Source organism: Empidonax traillii, unplaced genomic scaffold, assembly GCF_003031625.1.
Source record: "Empidonax traillii isolate 1590-97213 ecotype Southwest subspecies unplaced genomic scaffold, ASM303162v1 scaffold196:size3368384, whole genome shotgun sequence".
Lineage (NCBI taxonomy): Eukaryota > Metazoa > Chordata > Aves > Passeriformes > Tyrannidae > Empidonax > Empidonax traillii.
Window position 1 is genome coordinate 1,848,738 of NW_020955389.1, and position 26,704 is coordinate 1,875,441.

At 35.8% G+C, this 26,704-nt stretch overlaps 1 protein-coding gene across 9 annotated transcripts in view; it reads left to right on the forward strand.

The window, feature by feature from the left end:
* The window catches only part of INVS (inversin), a 95,117-nt gene that overhangs the window by 54,676 nt on the left and 13,737 nt on the right, over positions 1–26,704 (forward strand). For all 9 annotated transcript variants that reach the window (XM_027886811.1, XM_027886805.1, XM_027886808.1 and 6 more), the window contains 7 exons: positions 1,240–1,349; positions 5,847–6,018; positions 10,436–10,591; positions 11,986–12,215; positions 13,176–13,282; positions 16,536–16,748; positions 23,125–23,426. In XM_027886811.1, coding sequence (XP_027742612.1) covers positions 1,240–1,349; positions 5,847–6,018; positions 10,436–10,591; positions 11,986–12,215; positions 13,176–13,282; positions 16,536–16,748; positions 23,125–23,426 — 1,290 coding nt within the window. The remainder of the gene's footprint in view (positions 1–1,239; positions 1,350–5,846; positions 6,019–10,435; positions 10,592–11,985; positions 12,216–13,175; positions 13,283–16,535; positions 16,749–23,124; positions 23,427–26,704) is intronic.

Consider the following 26,704-nt stretch of genomic DNA (forward strand, 5'->3'; position numbering starts at 1 on the left):
ATCTTAGGATATTGTTGCTCCTGTTATCTTTCCTTTTGTGTAAATAAAATCTCAGCCAAGTTACATCTCTTCTAAATAGAAGTTCTATCAAAGCAACAGTTCTCGACTTCAAGAAATGAGTTTTAATGCTTACATTAATGCCCAAGTGAGATCCATCTTTGCACTAATTTATTTACTGTTGCACCCAATACAATTTTTTTTTCCACTCCCTCAAGCCTTCTTTCCCATAGATGATTTAGCTAGGCCTCCTGTCCTGATTACAGAGTTAAGTTCCCTTTTTCTACTTGTCTGTCCTGAAAGTTCAGGCAACCTTTTTTTCAGGCTCAGTGCTCCTATGGTTTTCCTGCTAGAATTGCACTCCATATCAACTTCTCCCAGTGCACCTCAATTTACTTCTTATGGTCTTCAGGTGGGAAGAGCTTAGCAACATTACATCTCTTCTTTTTATGCTTTCAAGCAAGCATATGAATGGATCAGTTGACTTTAGTAGCGATATACTATACTCTCTTTGTTTTTCTGTCTGTGAAGTGAATATAAGTTTTACCCATCCCTCAAAAGCCCTGTGATTTTAATCTGAAAATATTCTAATCTGTTTTGATGGAAGGAGTTGTGTTTGAGTTTGTTGTTTATGGTACCTAGTAGTAGACTCACCTCCAGATTCTGATACATATTTTCAGTTGAAATTTTGGTTAAGCAAAACCTAGGTAAAGAATTTACACTTGATTTCTGTAAAACAATGTGGCCTATGATTAAATCGTCAGTGTTAGTTTAGCCTGTATTTTAATATACAAATAATGGACAAACGCTCGTCGTCATCAGTCTGTGCTCACTTTACTGCTTCTGACTGGCCTGTCACTCAAATTCAGTGTCCCAACTGAATTATCATAAGCATTTTCTGGAAAAATTCAACTAATTCATTGGAAAGGTAATATCATAGTTGTCTGGCCAGCTGCTGCTGGTTTCTGATTTACAGATGCCCTCTAAAAATGAGAATACAGAGTATGGCATTGCAGCACTCTTGGGAAGAAAGTGCATGCCAGGCTTAATAGTCTCATGTTTCTCTCTTATGTTTAGACTATAATGGCTGCAACACAAATGTACTATTATTTATTGAAGTCTGTTCATTTTCTTGTTTTGTTTGGGTTTGTTTTGTTGTGGTTTTTTGGTTTTTTTTAAATACTGAGGTGTTTAACTTTAGGAGTTTATATTTCTCTGGTTTTATTACGTTATTTTTCTCAGGTCATGCACAGATTGTCCATCTCTTACTGGAAAGAAATAAGTTTGGAACAATCCCATCTGATAGTCAAGGTGCAACACCCCTACATTATGCAGCACAGAGCAACTTTGCTGTAAGTAGCACATACCTTATATGTGAGGTAAATGTATTTTGCTGAAATATTTATAGTGTTACAAAGTTTGTGAAAAGTTTTGGTTTTGAAATCTCATAAACACAGTGTTGTTGGCATGAGTTCAATTCAGACTTTTCCTATGTTATGTGATATAAATGTGGTTAATTTCAAATTAGTAAAAATAGATTTAAAAAAAAACTAACTTGCTGTACAAAGAAAGGCCCTTTGAGCTATACATTTGCATCAGAACAGACAATAGTCATTCAGGTGCTTCAATAGAAAGCAAAATGGCACCTACTTTTTTACAGTCCTTTCACTTTTTAAGGCTCATTATAGCAAAATCTAAGCAGTTATAAGCAGTATTTAGAGTAAGATGACCTGTATGAGTATTTGCACAGCTGCTGCAATACCAGTCAAACCAGTCTTTGCATTCAAGAAAGTGATTAACTTATGAATATTTGGTATTGTGAGTGAGCTGTTGCCTCATAAAGCCTGGCTGAAGAGTTGAGTAACTTTTATCATAATTCTTCAGGAACACTATATTTTTAAAAGTTTTTAATTTTTTTTTTTTTTAATTCAAGCAACAAAGAAAATTGGTTTCTCAGACAGCCTAATTCTTACTTTGGTATAATAGGTATTTTTTTCCCAGAGCAAGATCAGATGCAGTACAACCAAGTATGAAACTCAGCAGTTTAATGATTGCTGGTCGTAGATGTTACAGAAATAGTTCTCAAGTGCTGGAATTTAAGAAAGCTTTTCTCAAGCTCCTCTGCCTCTCACAGTTTTCATAACCTTCCTTTATAAAAAGGGTTATTTAGTGCCTAATTAATGTAGTTATGTGGTCCATAATGCAAGATTTTCTTAACAGGGATACTAATTTAAGTCTTTCTTGCATACCTTATGTTAATTCCATGAAACAAAGAAAATTTTAATGCCTTTGAGAAAATTGAGGTTAACACATCCAGAAGTACAACTGAAAGAGGGAACTGACCAATGTCTATTAATACTACAGATGACACCTTCCTTGTGAGAGTGAGTTTGGGGGGTTTGGTGGGGTATTTTTGGAGGTGGTCTTTAGTAAGACTATCCAGATATTTTTTAAATTCAGACTTTTGTTCAAGTATATTTTTGTGTATAATTTTTACTTTTTTAGAGAATTGATTGTTGATGCTGGTTATTTCCTATTGTGTCTAACAATAGACAATTTGTGTCTAACTCACACACCTAAAGTATTTGTGTTGTAAAAGCCTCTCTTTCAAGTGTGAGTTAATCACAGAAAGACAGAATGTTTTTATTCACCATCTGGTGATTATCTCTGCATTCTTTTATCTTTTTTCTTTTCTTTTCTATATTCATACACTCCTAAAAAATTATTTTTCACACTGGCTTTCTTTTTCTGGGCTTGATTCAGTTGACTGAAACATATTCATTATGTTGCTGCCTTTTTATACCATCAGACAGCCAAACTATAATATCATTTAGATTTTTTATGAAAAAGTAAGTACGTGGTGGAATCAGATGTTCTTTAGTAATCTTTTCTACTTACAATGAATGTACTGTTTCCCATCTTACATGAAGAATCAAACAGGAGAGTTTCATTTGGATCTACAAGCCTCTTTTATCTGGAGACATATTCAAGAGCCCCTGCCTAGATTATATCTGGAGCCTGTTTTTTCTGGTCCAGTTGTTTCAGAGCACCACTATTTGCCTTTTTTTTTTCCTCCATTATATGTATATCATTGAGTAGTTCCCACCACCGTGTTCCATACACGTAGTTATGTAACCGAGTGGAGACACGTCCGTGTTCTGGCATACAGAGTAACAACTCTGTATTTACAGTTCGAGATTCACATTGCTGTTCTATTCAGTCTGCCCAAGTTTGGATAGGTGTGGTGTATCAGTTAAAATGTTATGGTCCTTAGTCCCTAACAACAAGAAAGTTTGTTCTTTTGTGTTTGTTGTAAATATTTGCATGGCTTTCAGTTTTATTTGCTTCGGTATTTTGTTCTTCTGTTTTTCTGATGGTTACTTACTATTATATGACATTTTTAGGTTTTTTTAAGACTGAAGATATTTAGCTAAGTCTTAATTTATGTGAAGAATTTGTTCCCTAAGACTAACTTATCCCCACTTACTACAGACAGGAAAAGTTCTAGAAGAAAAGTTACCTAATATAACCACCCAAATAGGTTGCCTGAAATTTAGATGGTGTAGGTATCCCACAGAACACACAGATAAACATCTCTTTTTAAAATCATGTGTGAAGGAAGATGCTCTATTTGTATGGACTTCAGTATGCAGAATGCAGGGCTAGATATATTTTTTTCTGAGTTTTTTCCAAAAGTGTCCAAAGCAATGTATTTTCCATTCACATACTCATATAGATAGATCTAGTAAATGAAATGTGGATACCCCATCGTATTTTTAAATATTCAAAAATAATGTTTACTATTTTTCAGAGTTTCTTGATAGCACAAAATGAAGTGATACAGGTTTACCTCTATCCTTTACTGTTGGTTTTCAGCTTCGTTGTTTTTTTATGGTTTTTTTCTCCAATTTTTTTGATAGTGCTAAAATACATGTGATCTTTCATAGCAAAAGACATATAGAATTAAGCTGACTGATACTTCTATTTTCCGAGTTCTTAATCATCCTGTTGAAATTTAATTTCATTTTACTTTCAAATTCTGATAACTTTATTTTGGAAAATAACGGTAATAGCACTGTGGGATTTTCTTCAACTTTTTCCAGTTATAAACAGTAGGAAGGAAAGAGCAGTGGAAAGAAACACTGCTTGGCTAAAACTTAAAGGAAAAAATAAAATTACTAATTTGTATTTTTTCGAATGCGTGCCTTGGTATTGAAGAAGTGCAGCCTCCACGGTGCTTTTTGCTTTGCAGGATTTCAAGCAGTGCAGAGTATTGGTAGGGGGCTGAGTTGCTGCCCTAATGAGAAGCCATTTGTGTCTGTGGTGTAGTGGTGGCCACAGAGCTTTAAACACATGCTGGTTTGTGTGGAAGGCTTAATGCTTCCATTTCTCATTGTTTCTGGCTGGACCTTTGTACAATAAACTGATAGTTCAGACTCAGATTCACAAAGCTGTAAGGATCTCAGATCATATTAACCTAAGATAAATGAGAAATTTTCTATTTCTTTAGAGGGATGAAATTATAAGTTTTAGTAAAAAAAAAAAAATCCAAGCTAATCAATAGTACTTAGGCATTTAAGCACCTTTGTGATTATTAGCATTTAATTCCTTATAGACAAGAAATTCTCATCTTATCCAGAGCAGCGATAGATCTATTTTGAGGTCACAGAGGGAAAAGGCTAAAATAGTGTTAATACTAAAATATCAATATAAAATAAAATAATGAAACCTGGGGTTTTTTTCAGTTTTTATTGGCTAGCCTATCAGTGACTCTTAAGAGATGTTTTCCAGCTGTTAAACACACAGCCTTTTTAAGGCATTAGATAGAAAAGGGAAAGTCTTCCCCTTATTCTTTTTCTAGCGTTTGTAGTTTTCTCTCCCTTCCTTTCCTGTGTGACTTATTAAGAATTTAGCAGCACGTTAAACAAGTGGACTTGTTTACTGAGAGCTTAACACAAACACAACATTTGAAGAAATAAATCTTTTTGCTTTGATTTAAATAGAAATTTTACTGTAACAGTTGCAGAGGAAAGGCTGGACTCTGGTGTAAAGATTTGCTTAATCTTTTCTGATTTATAATATTTCAGTAATTAGGAGCCTGTTGATATTATTAAATATTAGGAAATATATCTATGTTGCCCCAAAAGTACTTTTTTTTTTAATAGTGTAATTATTAGGGTTTGACAAAGTAAAATATTTACAGGTGCAGTTATATTTATAATGGGAGAAAAAATTATGTTGGGAGAATATTTCAAAGGGACATTATTTTCAGAGGAGGTTCTGTTTGGACATTAGGAGGAATTTCTTCACAGAAAGGATGAGTGGACATTGGAATGTGCAGGGATGTGGTGGAAGCACCGTCCCGGGAGGTGTTTAAGGAAAGACTGGATGTGGTGCTCAGTGCTATGGTCTGGTTGACAGGGTGGTGCTTGGTGAAAGGTTGGACTTGATGATCTCAGTGGTCTTTTCCAACCTAAATGATTCTGTGATTTTTATCATCATTGTATTACAGTAACATTTTGATAAACCAGTAATATTTTTCCCATTTCTTTCTTCTCAGTGACTTCGGTGTCTTTTTCTTCATTAAGATGAACACATGATGTTTGACACTAAAAAGAAAAAATTATGAAATAAATGACAGTGTTAAACTCCTAGTTAAGGATGCACTATGATTATTGGTGAGGAAAAAGGCATAGCAGAAAATACAGTGCTCTTGCTATTACTCTTTATAAACATGAAAAAGGAAAAACAAATCTTCAATTTGCTTCATAAACAGCTAAATGAGACACAGTAGTTTCTTGTTGTTACAGATTCCTTTTAATGTTAATTTCAACAGCATTTCTTTTCAGGAAACAGTTGAAGTATTTTTGAAACATCCTTCTGTAAAAGATGACTCAGATCTTGAGGGAAGAACATCCTTCATGTGGGCAGCCGGCAAAGGCAGTGATGATGTCATTAGGACTATGCTGACTTTAAAATTGGATATTGATATCAATATGACAGACAAATACGCTGGCACAGGTAAGATGCTTTACAGTAAAGAGCCACTGGACATTTCTGGTCAGTGTGATTTCCACCAAACAAAAACACTGTTAGAAGCTATATTAGTCTTTTCGTGGATGTGTGCTTTAATCCTGAAAATATTTCTGCATTAGTTTAATTATGTGTGTGAGTCAATTCTTTGCCTTATTGTGGGAAGGAAACAAACTTTTTCTTCGTGCATTGGATCAGTTAATTTGAAATATAGCAGGAAGAAGTACTGCTTTGCTGCTACCTAGATCTGGATCCTGGAAAAGGGGGAGCTGTTCTGATTCTGAAGAATAGAACGAAATATAATTGCATAAAAAACCCTCCCTGAAAATGCCCCTTAAAATGTGTTTGCCAGTAAATGCATGCTTTGAAACAATATAGAGCAAACTAACCAGTGAAGTGGCTAAATTATCATCATGAAAATCTTAAGTATCATAGTTGTTTGCAAAGATAGTGTAATAAAGATTACAGCTATTGCACTTCTGTTGTCCAAAAAGTAAGTCAAACTTGATATCCCCCAAGTTTATCATCCCGTTATCTTCCCAGAGCAAAAGATAGGTATGCAACACAGTGATTCGGGATTCAGGCGTGCAAGTCATGAAATTCAAACTTTCCTATATAATCTATGAATTTATCTCATTTCATGAAAAAAATACAAGATTTTGGGGTAGAAACATTGTACTTACATAGTGTTTTCAATAAAAACAGGATAACAGTTCTGACAGGTGTCAAAGTGTTTATGTATTATGTATAAAAAAGAGGAGATTGTGGATATATTGGGCATACATTGGAGGGGTTTGATAGCAAGGGGCTTCAAACAGTAAACTGTGTAGGAGGAGGTCAGGAACTACCCAGTAGCACACACAGCCAGGTCACAATGTTAGATGTTAAGTGCAAAACTGTATCCCTATGTATAAGAAGTAGTAAAATGACAGTCAAGCCGATGTCAGACCACACATCCATGAATAATACAATAAAGGGCATTTCTCCTGAAAACTGTTATTTGAAACAGACAAGAATGTATATTGCAGTGTTTGTTTATATAAATTTTCATGTATTTGTTTTAAAGTATACTTAAGCATGATCTTTTGGCTGCACACATATGTAAACTAGCCTAAGCTCCATGGTTAAATTTAGGAAACTTGCAGTGTAGATTTATCCCAACCAAGAAATAAAGATATGAATTTAGCAGCTTTCCTCTTTTCAGACTGCACTTAGAATAACATACAAATGGTAAATAAATGCAGTGTCAGGGTTATGTGGTTCAGGATTTGAAACATAGTATGCATGAATATTATTTTCATATTAAAAATTAGTTTCATGATTTTGGTAATATGCTGGGCCTCAACAAAAAGCAAAATACACTTAACATAAAATTCTATTTAAATTCTTGCTAAATTTTTGCTTTTCTCACAATTTAGTACACAGAAAAATAATCAGTCTTTCCAAGTTGTGGTACTTTGTAATTTTGGGGTTTAAGAGATACTGCAACAAATAAAATACCAGTCTTCATGTTTGATGACTTTAAAAGCTATATATTCTATGATTGTACTCATTTCATCTTTAATCAGTCACATTTGCTACTTCCTGACAGTTCCCTTTTAAATAGCTTACAGTACTTGTTTCAGACCTTAAGGTGGAGTAATGTTGTAGTTACTGTGCAAACGTCCTTACAAAAGGTTTTCTTCTTTGCAGACAGTAATCACATACTGTGTTTCTGAAATTACTCAGGTGTGGGTTTCATGCTTGAATAATTCAGGTGGTTGGGCTTATTATCTTTCAGTCTTAAACCTTCCGTAGCAGTGATATGCAATCACTTTTTAATCTTGATTTTGTTGTAGGGCTTTTAATCCCAGGAAATGAATGGATTTTCCATTTACTTTAAAGTGCCGTTGTGGAGAACACCTGAATAGTCTTAAAGTGGGGAACTGTGCTGTTTGCCGCTTGCTGTCGAGCAACCTGAACTAAACCACTGTGCAAGCAAGTGCAGTAGCATAGACTTTATTATAGTGAGCTGTAAACATTAAAGGAAGCTCACCAGCAAATCACTCTCTTTTTTTTTTTTTTTTTTTTTTTTTTTTAAACAAAGGTTCTTAATCATTCCCAAGTTTTGGTAAGGGAAAAGAGGTGCTGCATTTGGATGGGAAACTATGCACTAGCAGAAAATAGCGTACATGCCACCGTGCCTGGGATACAGTTGCTGAGGAGAGTTCAAGGTTGTGTTTTTCTGACTTTTGTGTGAGTTTCAGTTAAGCTCAGTTATAATGTTGCGTTAACGCAGCCTTTTTGCATTTACTTAAAAAAGAGCAAGCCCTCCATTCAGCTTTGCTAGAACATCCAGACTCTCAGTATTGTGTAGGAGAATGACACCAAGGGAAAGGAATTTCCCTCTTCTCAGAGATCAGCGCTGCAGGAGCATTACAGGGGCAGCTTTATAGCTCTGCCGTCATTGCGCACAATGGAGAGGGCTCTGTCTGTCGGCGGAACAAAGGACCTATTGTAACCAGCTGGCTGAAGAATCTCTTCAGTCACCGTGACTCCATCACAGAAAATTTGGCTTACAAGAAAATATTGAGCACAAAGTGCGAAACAAGATGCCTGCGTCAGAATGAGTGATAGGAGGGAAGAACCAGCCAAGCTGACACAGCAGCTCTTTTTCTATTGTATTGTTACACACACCCCATGTGTCATCTGATGGAGTGGTTTACTGCCTTTGGTTTCATAAGAAATTCAGGACAAAAACCAGAACCTAGAGTTTACTGTGAGGTCAAACTATGAAAACCAGGCCCTTCCCAAAGTACGAAGCGGCAGGGATCTCATTCTTGTTGAATTTCTACTGATAGCCACCCACTCGCACGGCTGCTGCAGATGCAGTTATTTTTCATGGGCTCGGTGAGCACCGCTGTGCTTTTTAGCTGCAACAGTTAAACATCAGTGTCACCTCAAAAGCATGATTTCAATTACTAAGGCAGCGCTTCTCATGGTGTCTCTGGCTGTGACCCCAGTGCCTCATTCATCTGTATCACAGTTCCAGTTGCTATCACTGATTTTGAGACTCTGTTTTATGGCAACACACTTCAGCTGGATTAGGTTCATGGACAGTGTGAACAACCTGAGCATTTTATTAGTGCCTGTGTAACAGGTTATGCTGGGTTACTGTTTCATAAAGTGTGCAGAGCTGGTACCACTGCTACACAGTAGCTGGCAGATACAAAAAGCCGGACTGTTTTGATATTCTGGCTATGGTTCAAGAAGCAGTTCCTTCTCTCGTTGGCCTTCGTGGTGTGCATTTCTGTATAATACCTCTGCTGGATCCTGACCCTGTCTGTCTTAACATTAAACAAATACATGTAGGTACATAAAACAAGACGTGTAGGTACTGTTAACAGCCCCACATTTTTCTGGCTTGACCACACTCAATTCTCACTAAGGATGTATATCTCTGAAATTTCATGAGGATATAGGAACTCACTTTATTAAATGCACAATTATGAACTGCACTGTTTTGTGGTTTCATTCTAAATTATTTTGAGTTTTGTCATCTGTAAGATATTCCACATGTAAGGCAGTATGAGAATGTAGATTGACTGATTTGATTGCTGACTATAGGAAATAATCCAAAGCATTTTGAAACTAAATTGTAAGTGAAATCACCAATATATATGCCCTCCATTGGTTTGAAATCTCACTGCTGTGTGTAGTTCTCCAACTCTGAGTTCTAGAGTATCTGAAGTAGTATAGTTTTCATTCAACTGAACATTGTAAATTGTAGGGATGAGACAAAATGCAGTACCTGGTTTGTACTCTCTTTATTTTTTCTGAAGAAACCAGGGAGCTGGAGATACTGTGCAAGATATGATGGCCTTAGTACAAAATTTTGTGTAAAATGTTTTCCAAAAAGGCTGAGGGAGGAGCGGGAGCAGCTGGGTGGTTACCTGTAGTTACTTTTGGTTGAGACAACTTTGTTTATTTGAAAGAAAAAAAAGGGTTTTTTTTCTGGAAAACATCAAAAAAATAATTAAAGCTTTCTTTCACTGGTGATGGGGAGTCTCAGAAATGCCAGAGAACAGAGGCAGAAGTAAATAGTGTAATATTCTCTTAATCAGAAACTGCTAATCTTCCCCAAATCCTCACTATAAGCCAATCCTTGGTAGCGTTAAGCTTAAAATTTCCATTTGTGCAAATTAGAAACATGTTTCAGAGCTATCAGTTATTCTGCTTTTATGGCTTATGTAGCAAGAAAGTGTTTTTATATAACTGGTTGCTAGGATTCTTCAGTTTCTTGTGGTTGAAAAGTACCTTTTCCACCAAAATGGTTGAAATGAATTTTTATTTTGACTGTTCCAATTGTGAACCTCCGAAGCTCATGGTATTGTGGTTTCTTTTTCCTACACCTTAATTCTTCTAGCATTACACGCTGCTGCCCTTTCTGGCCACGTCAGCACAGTGAAATTGCTGTTGGAGCACAACGCGCAGGTAGATGCTCTGGATGTCATGAAACATACCCCGCTTTTCCGAGCCTGTGAGATGGGACACAAAGAGGTGATACAAACACTCATTAAAGGTCAGCTCTTAATGGCTTTACAAACTAGTCCCGGAGTTCTGGTGCTGCTCTCTGTGGGACTGGGAAATAAACAGATAACTGGGCAAGAGGTGGGGGTAGGAAATTGCTTCCCTAAAGCAGATTTTGTCTGTAAGTATCCTTTGTGGGATAGCACAAGTAAATGTAAAAGATTATCAGATCGTTGTGCAAAATAAGTGTTAAATATAAAACTTCCAAAATCGGGAGAGTTCTTTTCACAGCTCATTTCTGCTCAGGCCTTTGCAAGTACATTCTAGTCTCTCAAACCAAACTTGCCCCCAGCAGATCATTGTTTTTCTTTCTTTTTTTTTTTTTTTTCTTCACCAAAAAGACCAAATTAAGCTTTCTTCACTTTTGTGAGAAAGCATTTTTAGGCTGCTTTGAAGATTTTTGGACTGTTTAAATAAATTTTTTTTTTGATGCAGATAGCTATCAAAATCCTACATCATGAATATTTTCCTCTGATTGGTTTTTATAAGCAGTATTTTATTTGTAGACAGAAATAGGATTTAACAATGTACACAGTGTTAGATAATTGTAAAATATGTGCTGAAGTGTAAGAAGTACGGTGAAACAACAGTGGCATCCTGAATGCAAAACTGTCATTTTAGCTTCCCGGAAACATCTCCCTCCTACTTCAGACATGACCCGTTTATGGACAAATGAAGTACACAGGCTAAAAAGTTGCAAGTTTTCCATCAACCATCTTTTCTTACTGAAAAATCTGCTTCCCTTCATGATTTGCTGGGCATATTTTAACCTCCTGTTCAGCTCTTCTTCCCACTCCCTGTGCCATTTAGCTTTTGTGTGTGGAAGAACCTTGTAAACATAACTGAGTTATGTTTAATTATATATTTTATGGTATAGACAGTCATTCTTGCGGGTTGGTTCAAGCTTTTGTATTTGTGGAGTTTTATTTTTGTACAGACTTTTTACATCTTGCAAGAAGACAGAGGAATTTGTTGTCTGCATTAAAGAGCTTTGGCATGCTTGAATTAAGAAAAAAATTAAGCCTTTTCCAAAAGTTATTCTTACACTGTAAATATGTTATCTTGCCTGCATTAGAGATTTAAAAGCAGATTTAATCTGAAGTCCAGTTTTTAAAAGTATTTTTCTTGTTGACAAATAAAGGTTTTGCTGACAATTAATAGGCCTGAAACAAGTAAAGGCTAGGTTTTTCAAGGGCATTTGATAAATCTGGAGATTCTAAAGCATCAGAAAGGATTTGCATAACAAAATTCAAATTATTTTTAGAAATACCTGTCTGAACTGTCATTTTACCAAATAAGTTCTAGTTGAATATAAACTTATTCTTTTCTTAGCATTCAAAAGTGTTTTGTTTTTATGCTCAAAAAATGTATTTGTTGTTGTTTCAGGAGGTGCAAGAGTGGATTTGGTTGACCAAGATGGCCATTCACCTCTTCACTGGGCAGCTCTGGGAGGAAATGCTGATGTGTGCCAAATCTTGATAGAAAATAAAATCAACCCTAACGTGCAAGATTATGCAGGTAGAACACCTCTGCAGTGTGCTGCTTATGGAGGTTACATTAACTGCATGGTAGTGTTACTGGAAAACAATGCAGATCCAAATATCCAGGATAAAGAGGTATGTAGTTCTTCACTAACTTTAGAATAACCATAAATCAAAATATATTTCTTTTCTTCTAGGTCATTCTCTTTTCTGGGACATAGAAGCATCTTTGCTGCCTCCACTTCAAAAATCTTGTATGAAAAGTAGTATTTATTATACAGCATGAATTGAAGATTTGTATTTGTCCATATGACTTTTGATTTTTCCTTATCAAAGTGTGATTATACAAGGAGTCATATTAATAATATGATTTCTTAACTTCTATAATTCCTTATTAGTAGCTGACGTAGGAATGTGATTTTATAGTCTATAATGACTTTCTTCAGCACAGAGACACAGCAAGCAAGAAAGTAAGATATTGCAAGTGAGATGGCACAAGAACTGTTTCAATTACTTATCCACATAAGTATCCATATATGTATACTGTGTCCAGGTTAAAAAAAAAAAAAAAACAACACCAAAAAACACTGACTAGGTTGTATGTTCTTTTGTGCCATTATTCAAGAAGTAGGTGAAAGTAGGAGCCAGAGTAATTGTGCAACCTATAACAGATCTCTTTCTTATATGACATAATTTCTCGGAAGCCTGTAGAACGTCATCAGTTGAAAGAGCTTCATCCAATTTGTTAAACTTTTCTGTAGTTATTCTTTGTAGGGCATAGATAATTCCAAGTAATGGAGAAGTGGTTTTCATTATGAGTTCTTTCTTTTGCAAAGAAAACAACTCTAGAACTAGTCTCCTAATGCTGCTTTTCAGCTGATTTAGGTGAAAAAGCACTAGTGTTGTAATCTTGTTAAAAAAAAAAAAATTAAGTGCTGTATTCTTCTTATTTTAATAAAGAAGTTTATTTAGAAGAACTAGTTTGTGCTTCATGTCCAGAAAAGCATTGAATTACACCATGATTTATGACTTTTATTGTGGCGTGATAAAGTTTGGGGATAATGCTTATTTTTGTTCTGTTTCTATTGTTTACAGGGAAGAACTGCCTTGCACTGGCTCTGTAACAATGGCTACCTTGATGCTATAAAGTTGCTGCTCAGTTTTGATGCCTTTCCTAACCTAATGGAGAACAGTGAGGAGAGGTACTGCTTGTCTGAATGCATTATTTTGTAATTTAGCAGAAGTGCTACCTACGATTTAAATGTTAAGTGTTCAGGTACTGCAAGAGTATCCTAATCTTGCATCTAAAAGGAGTCCTGTAATGTTGGGCTTCAGTTTCAGCAGCTTTTCTAATGTAAAATTTCTCTCCTTTGACTAAGACATTGCAATTTCAGCTGTTTGTACTTTGGAACCTTGAACTTAGAGATTTCTGCGAGTATTTACTCACTCTAGTCTTGTTTGAAATATTGAAGATCTTTCTCATTTATATGAAGTTCATAGTAGGTATGTACGGACAGAGGATGAAAAGGCATTGCTGCTGCTGTTGGAGTAGACAGGAATTTTTATTTTCTATTTGGTAGGAATTCAGTGAGAAGAAAGAAAATGGGAGAAATGTAATGTTATGTTTTAAAATAGTGATTACAAAGTACCTGGTGGTTAACTGTGTTCTAAAGGCCTAGTTAAAAAAAAAGTCTCCTATAATCATAAAGAGACAGCACATTTGCATCTCTTTTCTTTGTCTTTCATTGACATATAAATAATAGTTTTTTAAAAGTGGTTTGGGTTGCGGAGTTCAAATTAGTCACCTGACTGTGAAGATAATTACTATTAGCAGAAATTTATAATGCCTTTTTTTAGAGTAGATGACCTCTTCATAATTATAAATAAAACTATGAACAGTATGCCATATAAATTTGAATATTTCAACATTTTCAATAACTTAAAGAGTTTGAAACCCCATATTTCAGTGCTAAATTTGATACTTCCATACTTATCCCAGTTTTAAATTGCTTTCTTCTCCCATCATTTCTCTTTTGTTCTCTGCTCTAAACCACTCACATTTCTCTTCCCTTTCTGCTCTTATTTTTTATTGAGAAACAGAAATGAAAGTATAACTAGTTCCTAATTAAGTAGCGCCAGTGCTCTCTTTAGTAATTTTTATAGAAAATTAAATAAACAGTTGTAATTAAATTACTCCTAGTAAGTAAGATTAAAAGCCACTATTTTGCCAGAAAGGGGGCTGCTGTTATCCTTACTTTGTAGAAATATACTAATGATGCTCAAAAGTCAAGAAAAGACCTTAGCTGTGGTTTACCACAGTCATTCAGATAGTTATTTTTGTTTCTCTTCTGGCATTAATATACGTTCGTACGTATAAACCTAGATTAATCAAAATATAACTTGCATTATTCCAAATCTCTGCCATTAAGCATTAGTTTATGTGCAGAACAAAAGAGATCTCCAGTATTTCCAGATGAACCAGCCTTTAAATATAATTCTGCTAAAGTATATATAGTATATCAAAATTGCACAATTGTATCTTGATAATTATTTACAAATCTTGTTTTACTGTTAATAGATTGGAAGTTTGGAAAGTAGAAAAATCAAGTTGAGCGTTATAGGAGAGAGTAAAAATAACCTAAGGGATATGGTTCATCTATAATTGGATGAAATTGTTTTTAATCAGTGACAATTTCACCAAATAGTAATTTTTCTCCAATATATCTATGCTCAGAAGCTTCTCATCTTTACTTTCATAGAGTGCAATATGAAATACCAGTTAAAAATTCAAAAGTAATGGTTAAAGCTAATTAGATTAGTAAAAGATGAAACTGAGATTACCTCTAGGATTTTAAACTGCCCACTTGCTTGCCAGCCATGTGATCAAGTGCTAGTCTGGAGGGTGCTGGGTTTGTTGCTCTTTGCAAATTTATTTTGTAACCTAACATCCTGGATGCATTATGTGATGGAAGGCTAGATGCTGCTTGACCACCTTCATGCTAAATTACATATTAACAGCTGATGGCTGATGTCTTCTTCATGTGTTTCCCTGTGAAGCCAGCTGGATTTGAAAGCTATGTGTTTTAGAGAGAACCAGTGGAAAAGAAAATTTATAACAGGCTTTGAACTGACACAGCAGAGGAGTGTATGTAAGCAGCCATGAATGAGTAGTGTCCAGTCATACAAATCCCTATTCAGATTTGATTTGAGTGACTGTTTTACTTTTAAAGGTATCTTTAATGGAGTTATAGAATCTATGTATAAAAATATGGGTCTTCATGACTGGGACCAGTAATAGAATATATTGTCTTGGTAGATGCATGGTAGTAGCATAGTTTGCTTTAGTATCTTTTATGTCTTTAATATATTCAAAATTAGGTATACCTTAAAAATGTGTTTTACTGAAATTATGTTCTTCCTGAAGTTCCCATTTCTGGGTTATCAGAAGTCTGTATCTCTTTAAATGCAATCACCAACACACCTTGACATACAAATTTTCATGTTATGTCATTGTCTTTATTCCTGCAGACACTTCAGTTCAGATACTGTTAATCCTTCCATCAAATCATTGCTGTGTGGCAAGTCCAATTGTGCTTTCTGTCTGTTTTTCTTTGCTTACCAGCACTGCGTCCTAGCAAGTTACCATCAAGAAGAGCCTTAATTTTCACAATCACATGCATTGACACTTGTTATTTGATAGTCTTATGTTATATGGTCTTGATTATGGTCTGTGACTGATAATTTTCAGTCACTAAATGTCTCTGCCTAATGTTTTGGTGTTGGAGAGGAAGATAGGTAAATTTTGATCCTGTGTTGACAATGGGAAATTTGGGAATTATTTTTAAAAGGGCTTAGGTGTCTTTGACAGCATTAAAACCCAAAGAATTTAATATTTTTAACACCTGTGTCCATTTGAAAACAGACTTAAGTCTTCCTAGTACTTTAAATAAGGATATTTTCCCTTGATACTGATCTAATCCTGCGGCTTAGTCAGTCATGCTGTCCTCAGTTGTTGTTATAGAAGCTGAGACAGATTTGATAGTAAATCTCTAGAACTTAAATTCATATGGATATAACACAAAAATGTTTTAACTTCCTTTTTTCTTTAGATTTCTATATGAGAACCTCAATAACACCTTTTAAAGATTGCTTGACTAAAGCTGTTAATTCTGTGGATGGGGCTTCGGCAGATTTTGACCAAACACTTCATGTAGTCCGGTCCCCCCCCCACATTTCCATATGAGGAGAATAAAATAAGTCTTAAACATAATCACAGTGTGTAGAATCAATAGGATAGGAAAACGATACTTAATAATTAGTAAAACAGCCTACTGAAAGCAGTGTTTATTCTCTCTTCATACTAGAACTTGCCTTAATGTGAAATGAGGGTGAAGTAAATGTACATTATAGTTAGAATCAATAATAATTGTTGTGGGTTTGTTTGGGTTTTTTTAGGTATACTCCACTTGATTATGCCTTGCTTGGGGAACACCATGAAGTGATTCAGTTCATGTTAGAGCACGGGGCTCTGTCTATAGCTGCCATTCAGGATATTGCTGCTTTCAAAATCCAGGCTGTCTACAAAGGATACAAAGTTAGAAAGGCTTTTCAAGAGAGGAAGAATCTTCTAATGAAACATGAACAGCTGAGAAAAGATGCTGCTGCCAAGTAAGTCTGAGACTTGAAATCTGCTCCAGCAAATAGGCATTTGTCATAAGTTTGTATTTATCAGTGTATGCTTTTATCTGTTATCCATCATCATTTATTGTTCTTAGTAAAATTCGTGAAACCAAAGGAAGCTTATAACTCCCATAGACGTATAGATAGATGGAAATTATTTTCCATATAATCCCAATTTAATTAACAAACTTTATATAGTGTACAAGAAAAAGGCAAAATACCAAAATCTGAGAAACTAGCGTGTTTCTGTGAATCTTTGCCTGATATTCTGTATGATGATAAACATACTTGGAAAATATTTATCACTTTAATGTAATGGAAGTAATTACTGACCTCTCAAGTCTTCTTACCAGTTATGAAAAGAAATTATTACGTGGTTGAAGGAAATGAAAAAACAAGACAGGGAAGGCCTGGTTTGGTAAGGCTTAACTTAATGTTTCACACAAGAGGTTGTGCTTTTCTAGCAAACCAAACTCCTGGATTTATTTGCAATTTCAATTTTGGCAATATCATTCTCTGCATTTGTGTTTTCTGGTCTTGAATTACAATTCCTATGAAGTGGTTATATTGGATTATAGATAACTAACATTTGCAATTCAAATAGTTATCAGCAAGATGTGTGGTGAAATTAAAAAATCAGAAGGTACATAAATGATTATCAAAATGCTTTGCTTCCTTGGCCTTTATCCTTAAGATTCATAGTACGAAATAAAACAAATTAGCACCTGGCTTCTCTTGAAGAAATCTGATTCTGGAATGAAAAAAAGTAACAGTCTGAAAGAATTTCTGCATGATTTTGTAGTATTATTTCTGTAAAGAGAGGTCATATGAAAAAACCACACAACATAATTATTGCACTTAGAGGTATTTTTGCTGGATCTGTGTATCACAGACAAATTCAGCTGCACTCCACTCTGTATCAGATTTGGTAGTTTGATGTTCTGCATAACTGGCCAGTCTGGCCTTTGTGGGGTTTGATTGCTACTGCTGTACTGGATAACAATTGTTATTCCCCAGGAGGAACCAAAGCTAGAAGTATCAGATAACTAGTCTCTTGCTCACTTCTTTAGATCCTGAAGTTGTAACATGTAGCCCTCCTACTATTTGCCTTTTCTGCTGAAGTCAGTAGAAGTCAAAACCATGCATGGAGAAGTTGTCTTTGAAAAGATACCAAATATTTTATGTATTTCTTTTTAATATGGAGAACTCTGTGTGTTGCTGTGTGGTCACAACTGACTTTAGCAAATGAGATAGTTTCATCCTTTGTGATGACAGTCAATTTTAGAAGAATCTGTGATACCCCATCTAAAAGATTAAATGGAAAAGAATTGCCTCATGGAAATTTGGGGGTATTTTTGTAATAGTTTTCCTTTGTGAGTTTGTGATGTACTTTCTGAGACTTACTTAGCTCTTGTTATTTGTTTGAAAACAATAGAATCAAAGTCTGTGTACCAAATACCATAAAAACAGAATTACAATACAATTGGAGCATACAAGAAAATCAGGTTGTCACATCACAAATTTTATTTAATTGCAGTTTTATGATCTGTAATAAACTAAAGGGGACATTATGTTGTCATCATTCTGTGTACCCATCTGTGCATTCCACAGCTGAAATTGGCCAGGGTGTTGCTGCATACAAAAAAACTAATATCCCTACTGATGTTTAAAAATCTGCTCTCCAGATAAAAGTAGTCATTTTATGGGAATCCAGAATGATGGTGAACTCCTAGATTGAACACACACCCCCTCCATTTCAGTGTATGTATTTAAAGCTTGCTTTTTCATATGTTATCTTAGAGGGTCTCACAAAGATAAATCACTCCTAAATCAGCATGTTTTTAATTAGCCTGTTCTTTTTTTTTCCTTTTTTAACCTAACTAAAAGTCATCCAGCATCTTGTACCTGTATAATTTTCTGCTGAAGTTACATTCACCGTATTCAAAGCCTGTGAATTATTTCTATACAAACATTTTCTCCCATGTTCTCTCCTATATCAAAGAAATGGTAATTTATAAAATGAAGGTTGATGCAGACAAAACCAATGTGCACACTACTATGTCACTGAGCAAAGAGGCGTATCAGGAGACCAGCTTGGGTTGGCAGGGAAGCCATGAGCAGAGCTCAAATGCAAAAAGGCAGTATATAGGAGGTAGAAGCAGGGACAGACTGCGAAAGGAAGAGTGTAAAACCGTTGGTTGGGCATGTAGAGATGGTATCATAAACACCAGAACCAAAATGGAGTTGAGGTTTTAAAGGGATGTTGCAGGTAGCAAGGTGGGTTTCTGCTTCTACAATAATAAAAGTAGTAGTACATTATTAAAAGGTTGAGCAAGGAATATGTGGCGCTGTTGCCAAATGGTGCATTTAGTGACAACAGGCCTTGGTGTGTCAGAAGCCCTCAATGTCTTCTTCTCTTCAGTCTTCCAGAAGAAGCTCTCCCAGGTCTTTTTTCTTAGAGAAGTGTTTCAAGGAAGAGGAGAACTACTAGCTGTGAATGAGGATTAAGTCAAGGGTGGCTTGAGAGAACTCAGCCCAGACAAGTCCATGGGACCAGATTGGCTGCATCCAAGGGTAGAGAAAGAACTCACTGATGCCCTTAAAAGGCTACTTTCCAACATCTTTGAAAGATCATAGATACTAGGGGAAGTTCCCTGTGATGGGAGGAAAGCAAATGTTGTACCCAGCTTCAAAAGGGGACAGAAGAACAATCTGGGAAACTGTATTCTGGTTGGTATCACTTTGGTCCCTGGGAAAGACATGCACTCACTTGTTCACCTTCCCATTCAGTTTCTCAGAATGAGTTCCTGATACCGTGTTTCTGTTTTTCATTCTGATCATTTGGAGGAAACTGATTGAGTGTGGATGTGGATATGAAAGGGGGTGAAGAAAGTGGGTAAGAGTAAGTAGCTTGTGGTATTCAGGAAAAGAGGAACAGTGAGAAAATAAACAGGTCAGTTAAACAGCCTTCAGAAAGATTTAGAAAAATGTTCAAGCACCATGACACTACAAGTAGACTACGAGGTTTTTCAAAAAACTGGTTATAAGGCCTGAATGCTGAGAAAAAGAAGGGGAGCGTGGCAACAGAGAAACTAATGAGTTCTTCAGCAACCTGAAAATGGAAAGCACACAGTGGAAATTTGGTGTAATTACTAAAATTGGGGGTAATAAGAACATAAACAAGCTGAGGTGCAAAATAAGAAGAACTGACAAGGAATGTGATGTATCACAATAAACCATTGTAAACGTACTCATGGTAAAAGGAAGAGTAAAGAAAGAGTTGGCCTGCAAGTGATACTAAGAAGGCTGAAGTGTTTCATGTCTTTTTTATTTTCCTTCAAAAGAATATATATCAAACCAACTCAACTTTTGTTTGTGTCAGAATAACAAGTTTTGTGGCCATGAAGAAACTGTAGCTGTCGTTTAGACTTGTCTGAAGTTTTCATACTTTCTCAGGGAAAATTTCTCATTTCTCACCTTTAAACTGCAAGTGTATATTGATGAGAATTTCAAGTACATCCATATGAATCTGTATTTTCAGTTAAAAAATAAAATGTCAAATTTGAGAATAGCACCGAGTTGCTGAAGACTGTAAGCACATTGAAGACTAAATTTGAAATCAGAATGGTGTTAAAATACATGTGAGAAATGTCTGAAGAAAAAATAAATAGTCAGGTAAGGACAAATGGACTGCTCTACACATTTGGAAAGATCAGTCAACATAGGAATGCTGGACAGAAATTAACAGTTGTCTTATCATTTTTATTAAGGACTATCTCTTTAAAAGACTGCAGTAGATCAGAAGCTGAACATGTGATGACTCAGCGGTGTCATGCTTTTAAAAACCATCATCATGCTATAGCAGGGGGTGGCTGTTTACACAACATGAAATACAACTCCTCCAGATAAAGCTTCACCAGTAGTAGGATCATACCTGGAGATCTATTTTCAGTTTAAATTTTTTGAGTAACTTATCCCCCCCCCCCAAGCATAAATTTGAAAATGCTGTCCGGGTACATGGACATGTTCTAAATTTAAAACATTATCCAGTGAGTAGAGAAAAAAGTAAAGTGTTCTTGACAAAATAGTAAAGGTTGAATTCACATGAGCAGGATCAAAAATTCAAAGCATCTCTGTGTCTTCACAAATGTGTAAGGCTGAAACTGTTCCTTACCATCTGCTAAAGGCTCCGTTTTCATTCGTTTGCTTTTGCAACAAAATAAAAATTTATGGCCATTCAGGACAAAATTCTGTTGCATTTACAGTGGAAAATATTAGCTTGTCAACTCTATTATCACTGTTGAGGTGTAGATGTCTAACTTTAGAGTCCAAATTTGGATCCTGCTGAGTCGCCTGAACATCCTGAGGATGACTGAGAGCCCTTAAGTTAGGAACTTGTCTACTTCCTTTACTTGCTAGCGAAAGCTAGTCTGTCGACTTAGACAACAGTAAAACTTGAAAAAATTAATTTCAAATATATCCCTCATTGTAATACAAACTGAATTTCTGATTAAATAAAGCAAAACACAAGGGGAGGCCCTTACTTATTTGGGACTCTGTTAATCAAATAACGTCTACTGTGACAATTAGGATGATGGTCTATGAACAGGAAGCATTGAAATCCCTTCCCTTTATTATTTCTTCAGTTTAATCTGAAAAATTTTAGCACACAAACAAAAACTTAAAAAAAAAAAAATCCCCTTTTATTTCTCAGTTTCTGATTCTGTGTCATTTCCATAACACTTGGTATGTTGCTGAAGTTACTGTTTTGAGTTGATCTGCTCATCAGAGGAGTGCAGGCCACTCTGGCTTGATTGTTTATCACACAACCCATCTCACGCTTCCTTTTCTAATACCCTGAATGGAGGACATAGGTAATAGGCTGCTTGATTCTTGTGAAGAAAAGAAAATTACTATTCTGTGAATAGTAAGATCTGATTTATCAGCTCAAATGGCTCAGTAATGGCAGTGGGATCTATACTGTACACAAACCCAACATCCCCATATAGTCCGGTTGTGGAATGCCAATATTGTCTGAAACTAGCCACTTTTTTTCCACGCCAGAGGGAATACTGAACCTCAGGCTGCTAGGAGTGTGTTCTTTTAGATCAATTAGCAGCTTTTCAGGTGCAAAGTTCAATCAGCTTCTTCTGCAGAGCATACTGGATAAGATAGTACTGACAGATAAAGTTAAGCCTTCTCCCTGGCAGCTCACACTGCGGTGACACGCGCTGGCATTGATGCGGCTCGCGGGAACTGGGGCTGGCACGCTGCATAACTAACCTGTCATACGCCGAGCCGAGAGATAATGTGGCAACAGTCTGCAAACTATGTTGTAGCACTGGAAGCAAGTTAAAATATCGGGCAGCTACATGATACGACATTTACCGCCTGTCCGTTCCGACAGGAAAAGTGTCACTTCATCTAGCAACCAGTGCTTAATTTATAAAAACAAATTCAGTGGTAGGTAGGGGTGTAACATTTGCTATGTGCTATTGGGTTTATCCTGCTTGGTAGAAAAAAAAGAATTTAAAAGATAAAGTTCAATGATAACCCACTTTTAAAACAGGCTGCAAAATTTTATTCAACAGATGCATCTTTCGTTACTTTGTCCAAAATTCTGTGTTATGTCTACGCTATTTAAGAGAGACATGATTCCTTTCATTTTTGAAATCCAAATGTCATAAATGTAATGGCATACTATATGCACTTAAGTTTTTAATTCAGATCTCATATTTTCAGTGTTTATAATTTGTATGGCATATGTTTATGTGAAATAAATTAATTACCTAGCAATGATAAATATATAGGAGCAAGTTACTAGCAGTAGCTAGTTGGAAGTTGGTTTATAATTGTCTGTATCAATTATGACACAGTAAAGTATGAAAAAATAATTGTCAAAGAGATTATGCCTTTTGCTAAAGTTTTTTGATTTTCAAATATAGTGCATTACTTTACCATTTATATGAAAACTTTGTTCATTGCTAATTAAAAACATAATTGTTAGTATCATAATTATTTTCAAAATCCTACTTTTAAGTTTTGTATATTTATAAAACCCCCTAAATATAATTGTTTTTAAAACAAGTGAGTATTTTAGAATAAGTTAAAACCACTGCAAACTGAATGGGCAGATGGCTGACAAGAACTTAACCTTCATTAGGCTGTAGCTACAAGTCAGTTGTTGTTTTGGACCAACCTAAGACATTTCAGTGCAATAGATGTCCTTTTCTCATGAAAAAGATGTTACAGTCAATGTTTTATTGTGGCATTGTCAGATTTTTAGAGAGGATTGTGCTTAAGTTAGATACACGCTCAGAAGATTTTGCCTTTGAAATTCTTATGGTATTGACTATAATTGCAGGAAACGCGAAGAGGAAAGTAAGAGAAAAGAAGCCAAGCTACAGAAAGGGATGCAGAACATGGAACAAAGCAAGTTTCGAGTACAACAGAGTCCTGCAAATCGAGAGAAGACCACCAGTGTCCCACAGTTACCCAACAAACCAGCTGATACACAGAGTAAGAGACTTCTGTCTCTCAACACTTCACAAATTCAACCAGGGAGAAGCAGCAGAGGTTCACCTAAAGCTTGTCACAACAAAGGGACCCCAAAGGAGAGTTGCCCGCCAGCAGAGCCTCAGAGTGAAGGTCATAAAGTCAGCCAAGGTTTGTGAACTTTTTTTTTAGTTGTCCTGGTTATCTATTTTGTCCAGATCTGGGGGTGTTTTATATATAGGACCTGTATTGTCTGTCTGTAATTTCTTATTCTTAAGTAATTCATGCAGAATAGAATTAGATACAGATTCTTTTACTCTGTGTGAAGTAGTCAAAAACACCAGCATGTACAGTGTCTGTAAAAATACCTAAAACATGTGAGAACAGGTTGTTGGCAGTTCTATTGGTTACACTCTTTGGAGAAAATAAGATTGAAGGTATTTGACATATCTGTGGTATACTTGAAGAATGTTAATGGAGAAATGGTAACTCTTGGTTTTAAATAAGATTAAAATAAGTATAAAATTGTACTAAGTGACATTTCTAGTTTACATGGGGAGCTGTTCAGTCACCTTCATTTTCCACAACTGGGTTCTCCTGTGCTTTGTCTCTGAAGTCCTCGTTGAGAACATTCAAAGATATTTTCTGAGAAGTGAGAATGTAGAAACTGTACTATGAAATGTGTCAAAACTTCTGTTACTTTTTCTTGCCCTGCTGTACTCTTTTTTTCTATCTGTAAATGCATCATCAGTTTATCATAATTCTTGACCACTTCTTTGTAGTTTTATGAGATACATATTTTAATAACATTTCAGTCAGTTCTGACTTCAGCCAGTTATAGTAGCCCATAGCTGAAATATTTCAAAACTGGTAATGTTAGAGCATCTTTATTATCACTGGAAGCAAAAATTGGAAAAGTAGTTTATTTAAGGTAACTTGCTAGAACTCCTTAAGTGTAAAATTGCTGCTATTCCCTCTGGCAGTTCTGCTAATCAGTATAGTCTAATAATCAAAAAAAAAAAAAAAAAAAGAAAGGGAAAGAGCCTTTTCTACTGAATCATTTTGCCTAGATTTCTTTAGCTTTTACATGGAAATACACTGGTAAACAGAATACTTAACTATATTGTTATAATAAAAACAGACATATCCTAACATAAACTGTGATAGCTAAGTAATGATAAATAGGTGTTAAAAATCCTAGCAAGCTTTACCAGCATGTGCATTAACTTTATATTAGTGAAAATATTCAGCTGGCAAAGTAAAACCCATAAGAATAATCAGAAACAGTGGTTTCCAAATGAAAAATGAATAATTGTATTGAACATAATGAGGAGAAAATTATAAGTATGGAAAAAAGGGAAAGGAGAAATAAAGATGTGGGGAGGATTACTATCGTGGGTTACGGGGGTCCCGCGACAAGACCCAGTGGCACATTTTGTATGGGAGACGAGTCACGCAGAGGATGACCCACAAAATGGCAGTTTATTAAAACAAGAAGACAGCTTTTATATAGGGGAATACAGAAGGTTCGGGAATAAGGTGGGACCCCGGCTAGGAACATCAAATCCTGAGAGCTACTGATATGAGAACTTGGAGGGATAGGCTAAAGGGATATGTCAGGTCACTCAGGGGGAAGGGAGAGCTGGGGGAACAATGGAAGGACTGTTCTGGGTGCATGGACAGGGGAATCTGCTGAAGCTGCAATGCTGCGGCCTTGTAGCTGGTTCCCAGGCAGTTCTGCACAGCTGAAGTTGCTAGAAGTCTTCTAGAGAGATCTCTTCTTCTAAGCCTTCCTTCCAGTTCTTTTGCATCTCTCTCCACTCTCTGTAGGCCTCTTCTGGTCCACCCCTGACAGATTACAACAGTGAAGGGGTGAGAAGAGAAGGAGAAGACCAAAGAAACAATAAAACAGGAACTATCAGCCTTTTCTTTTACTGACTCCACGATCCATTTTTAGCCAAAATCAACCATTAATTTTCACAATGAAAACTGCATTGCATTAGTCAGACTTTCACTGTTTCCTTGGAACAAATATAATGATTTTGCACTGAGACAGTAACCTAAGGAAGTAGGTAGTAGGCAGTCTATGGGAAACATGGGATATAGAGTTAAACTGACTGCAGAGATCAGGACTGAATTTGTAATATTTACTGCAGAGGACTCTGGTATTGATACTTATATTTGAAAAAATACATTAATGATCAGTTGTCCTCACTACCCTTCACAGTAAGCTAGGGAATTCAAACTAGCAGCAAATGTGAGCAGCATGCAGCTTGGACTACTGATTGAAGGCTTCCCTGAAGTTGGATATTTCCTGATGTAGCTATGCCAGAATAATTTTTCTGTGTTGATGGTTCTACAAGAAAAATTTTAAAACCACGTAGGCTATTGCCTAAATATTTATTTTTGCTCTTCAATGTATCCTCAAAAGCAGAATATAATTTTTGCAAAAGATAGAATTATAAATGGAAAATTCGCTGCTATTGTTGATCAACTTTCTTTACCATGAGTGTTGAACCTGAAGAGAATAAGTCTTTACTCAAGGTTCTTCTGAGAATCTGTAACGTGTACTTCTTGCTGTGGTGAGACTGGTTTCCCTTCAGAGATTGTAAAGAAAGGCCCCTCTTGCCCAATCCAAACAGTGTTTGAAATAATGCCATGTCATTTTTAGTTACGCGTTCTCCTTTTGTTATTGAAATAACAATTCAGGAAAGTTATGCAACAAGGATCAAATCATTGAGTTCTATAATTAGTTCTCATTAGGTGTTTTAATCAATCCTCTTGCGACCAAAACTTTAATGGACTTCAGTGGTCATTTTATTGGAATTAAATATGAATTTAGACCCTTTGGGCTGTGAAAAATTTTATTTAGTTGGTGGGTCTTTTCCAATCTGCCTTCCACGGATAAATCCTCCATCCTGTGTATGTTATTTCTCTTGCCTTAACCTATAAACAGATAAGTTTGTGTTTTGTGCTCTGTACTTGTCTTGGTCTTCCTAAGAAAGTTTATTTCAATGTCAAAAGAGGAGCTGGAATAGTTAAATCGTGGAGTTTTTTCCATTATCCAGATACCCAGTTGTTCAGATGGGGAAGTTTTGCCCATACAAATGTCTCACAGCTGATGTAAGACAATGCTGCGTGTGCAAAGCAGGTAGTGGGTTTTGGAGAGTTCAGAATGAATCTGTTAGTGTGCCATACTCGGTTATCCAGTCAAGAGTATCCTGTAAAGGCATTACAGTGAGCGTAAACATAGCATGGTTTCACCAGGTTTTGGATGATCCAGAAGATTTTCTGTGATTGCAGGGTATCAAAGATCTCTTTCTTTACTTTTTCCCCTCCTACCTACCCTGTAACATCTTGTCTATTTGTTACATTTCATCCCATCTGCTCTATTTTCTCATTGTCCTGTTAAGTTTCCAAACAGAATGGAAGGTGGGTGGATGGATGAT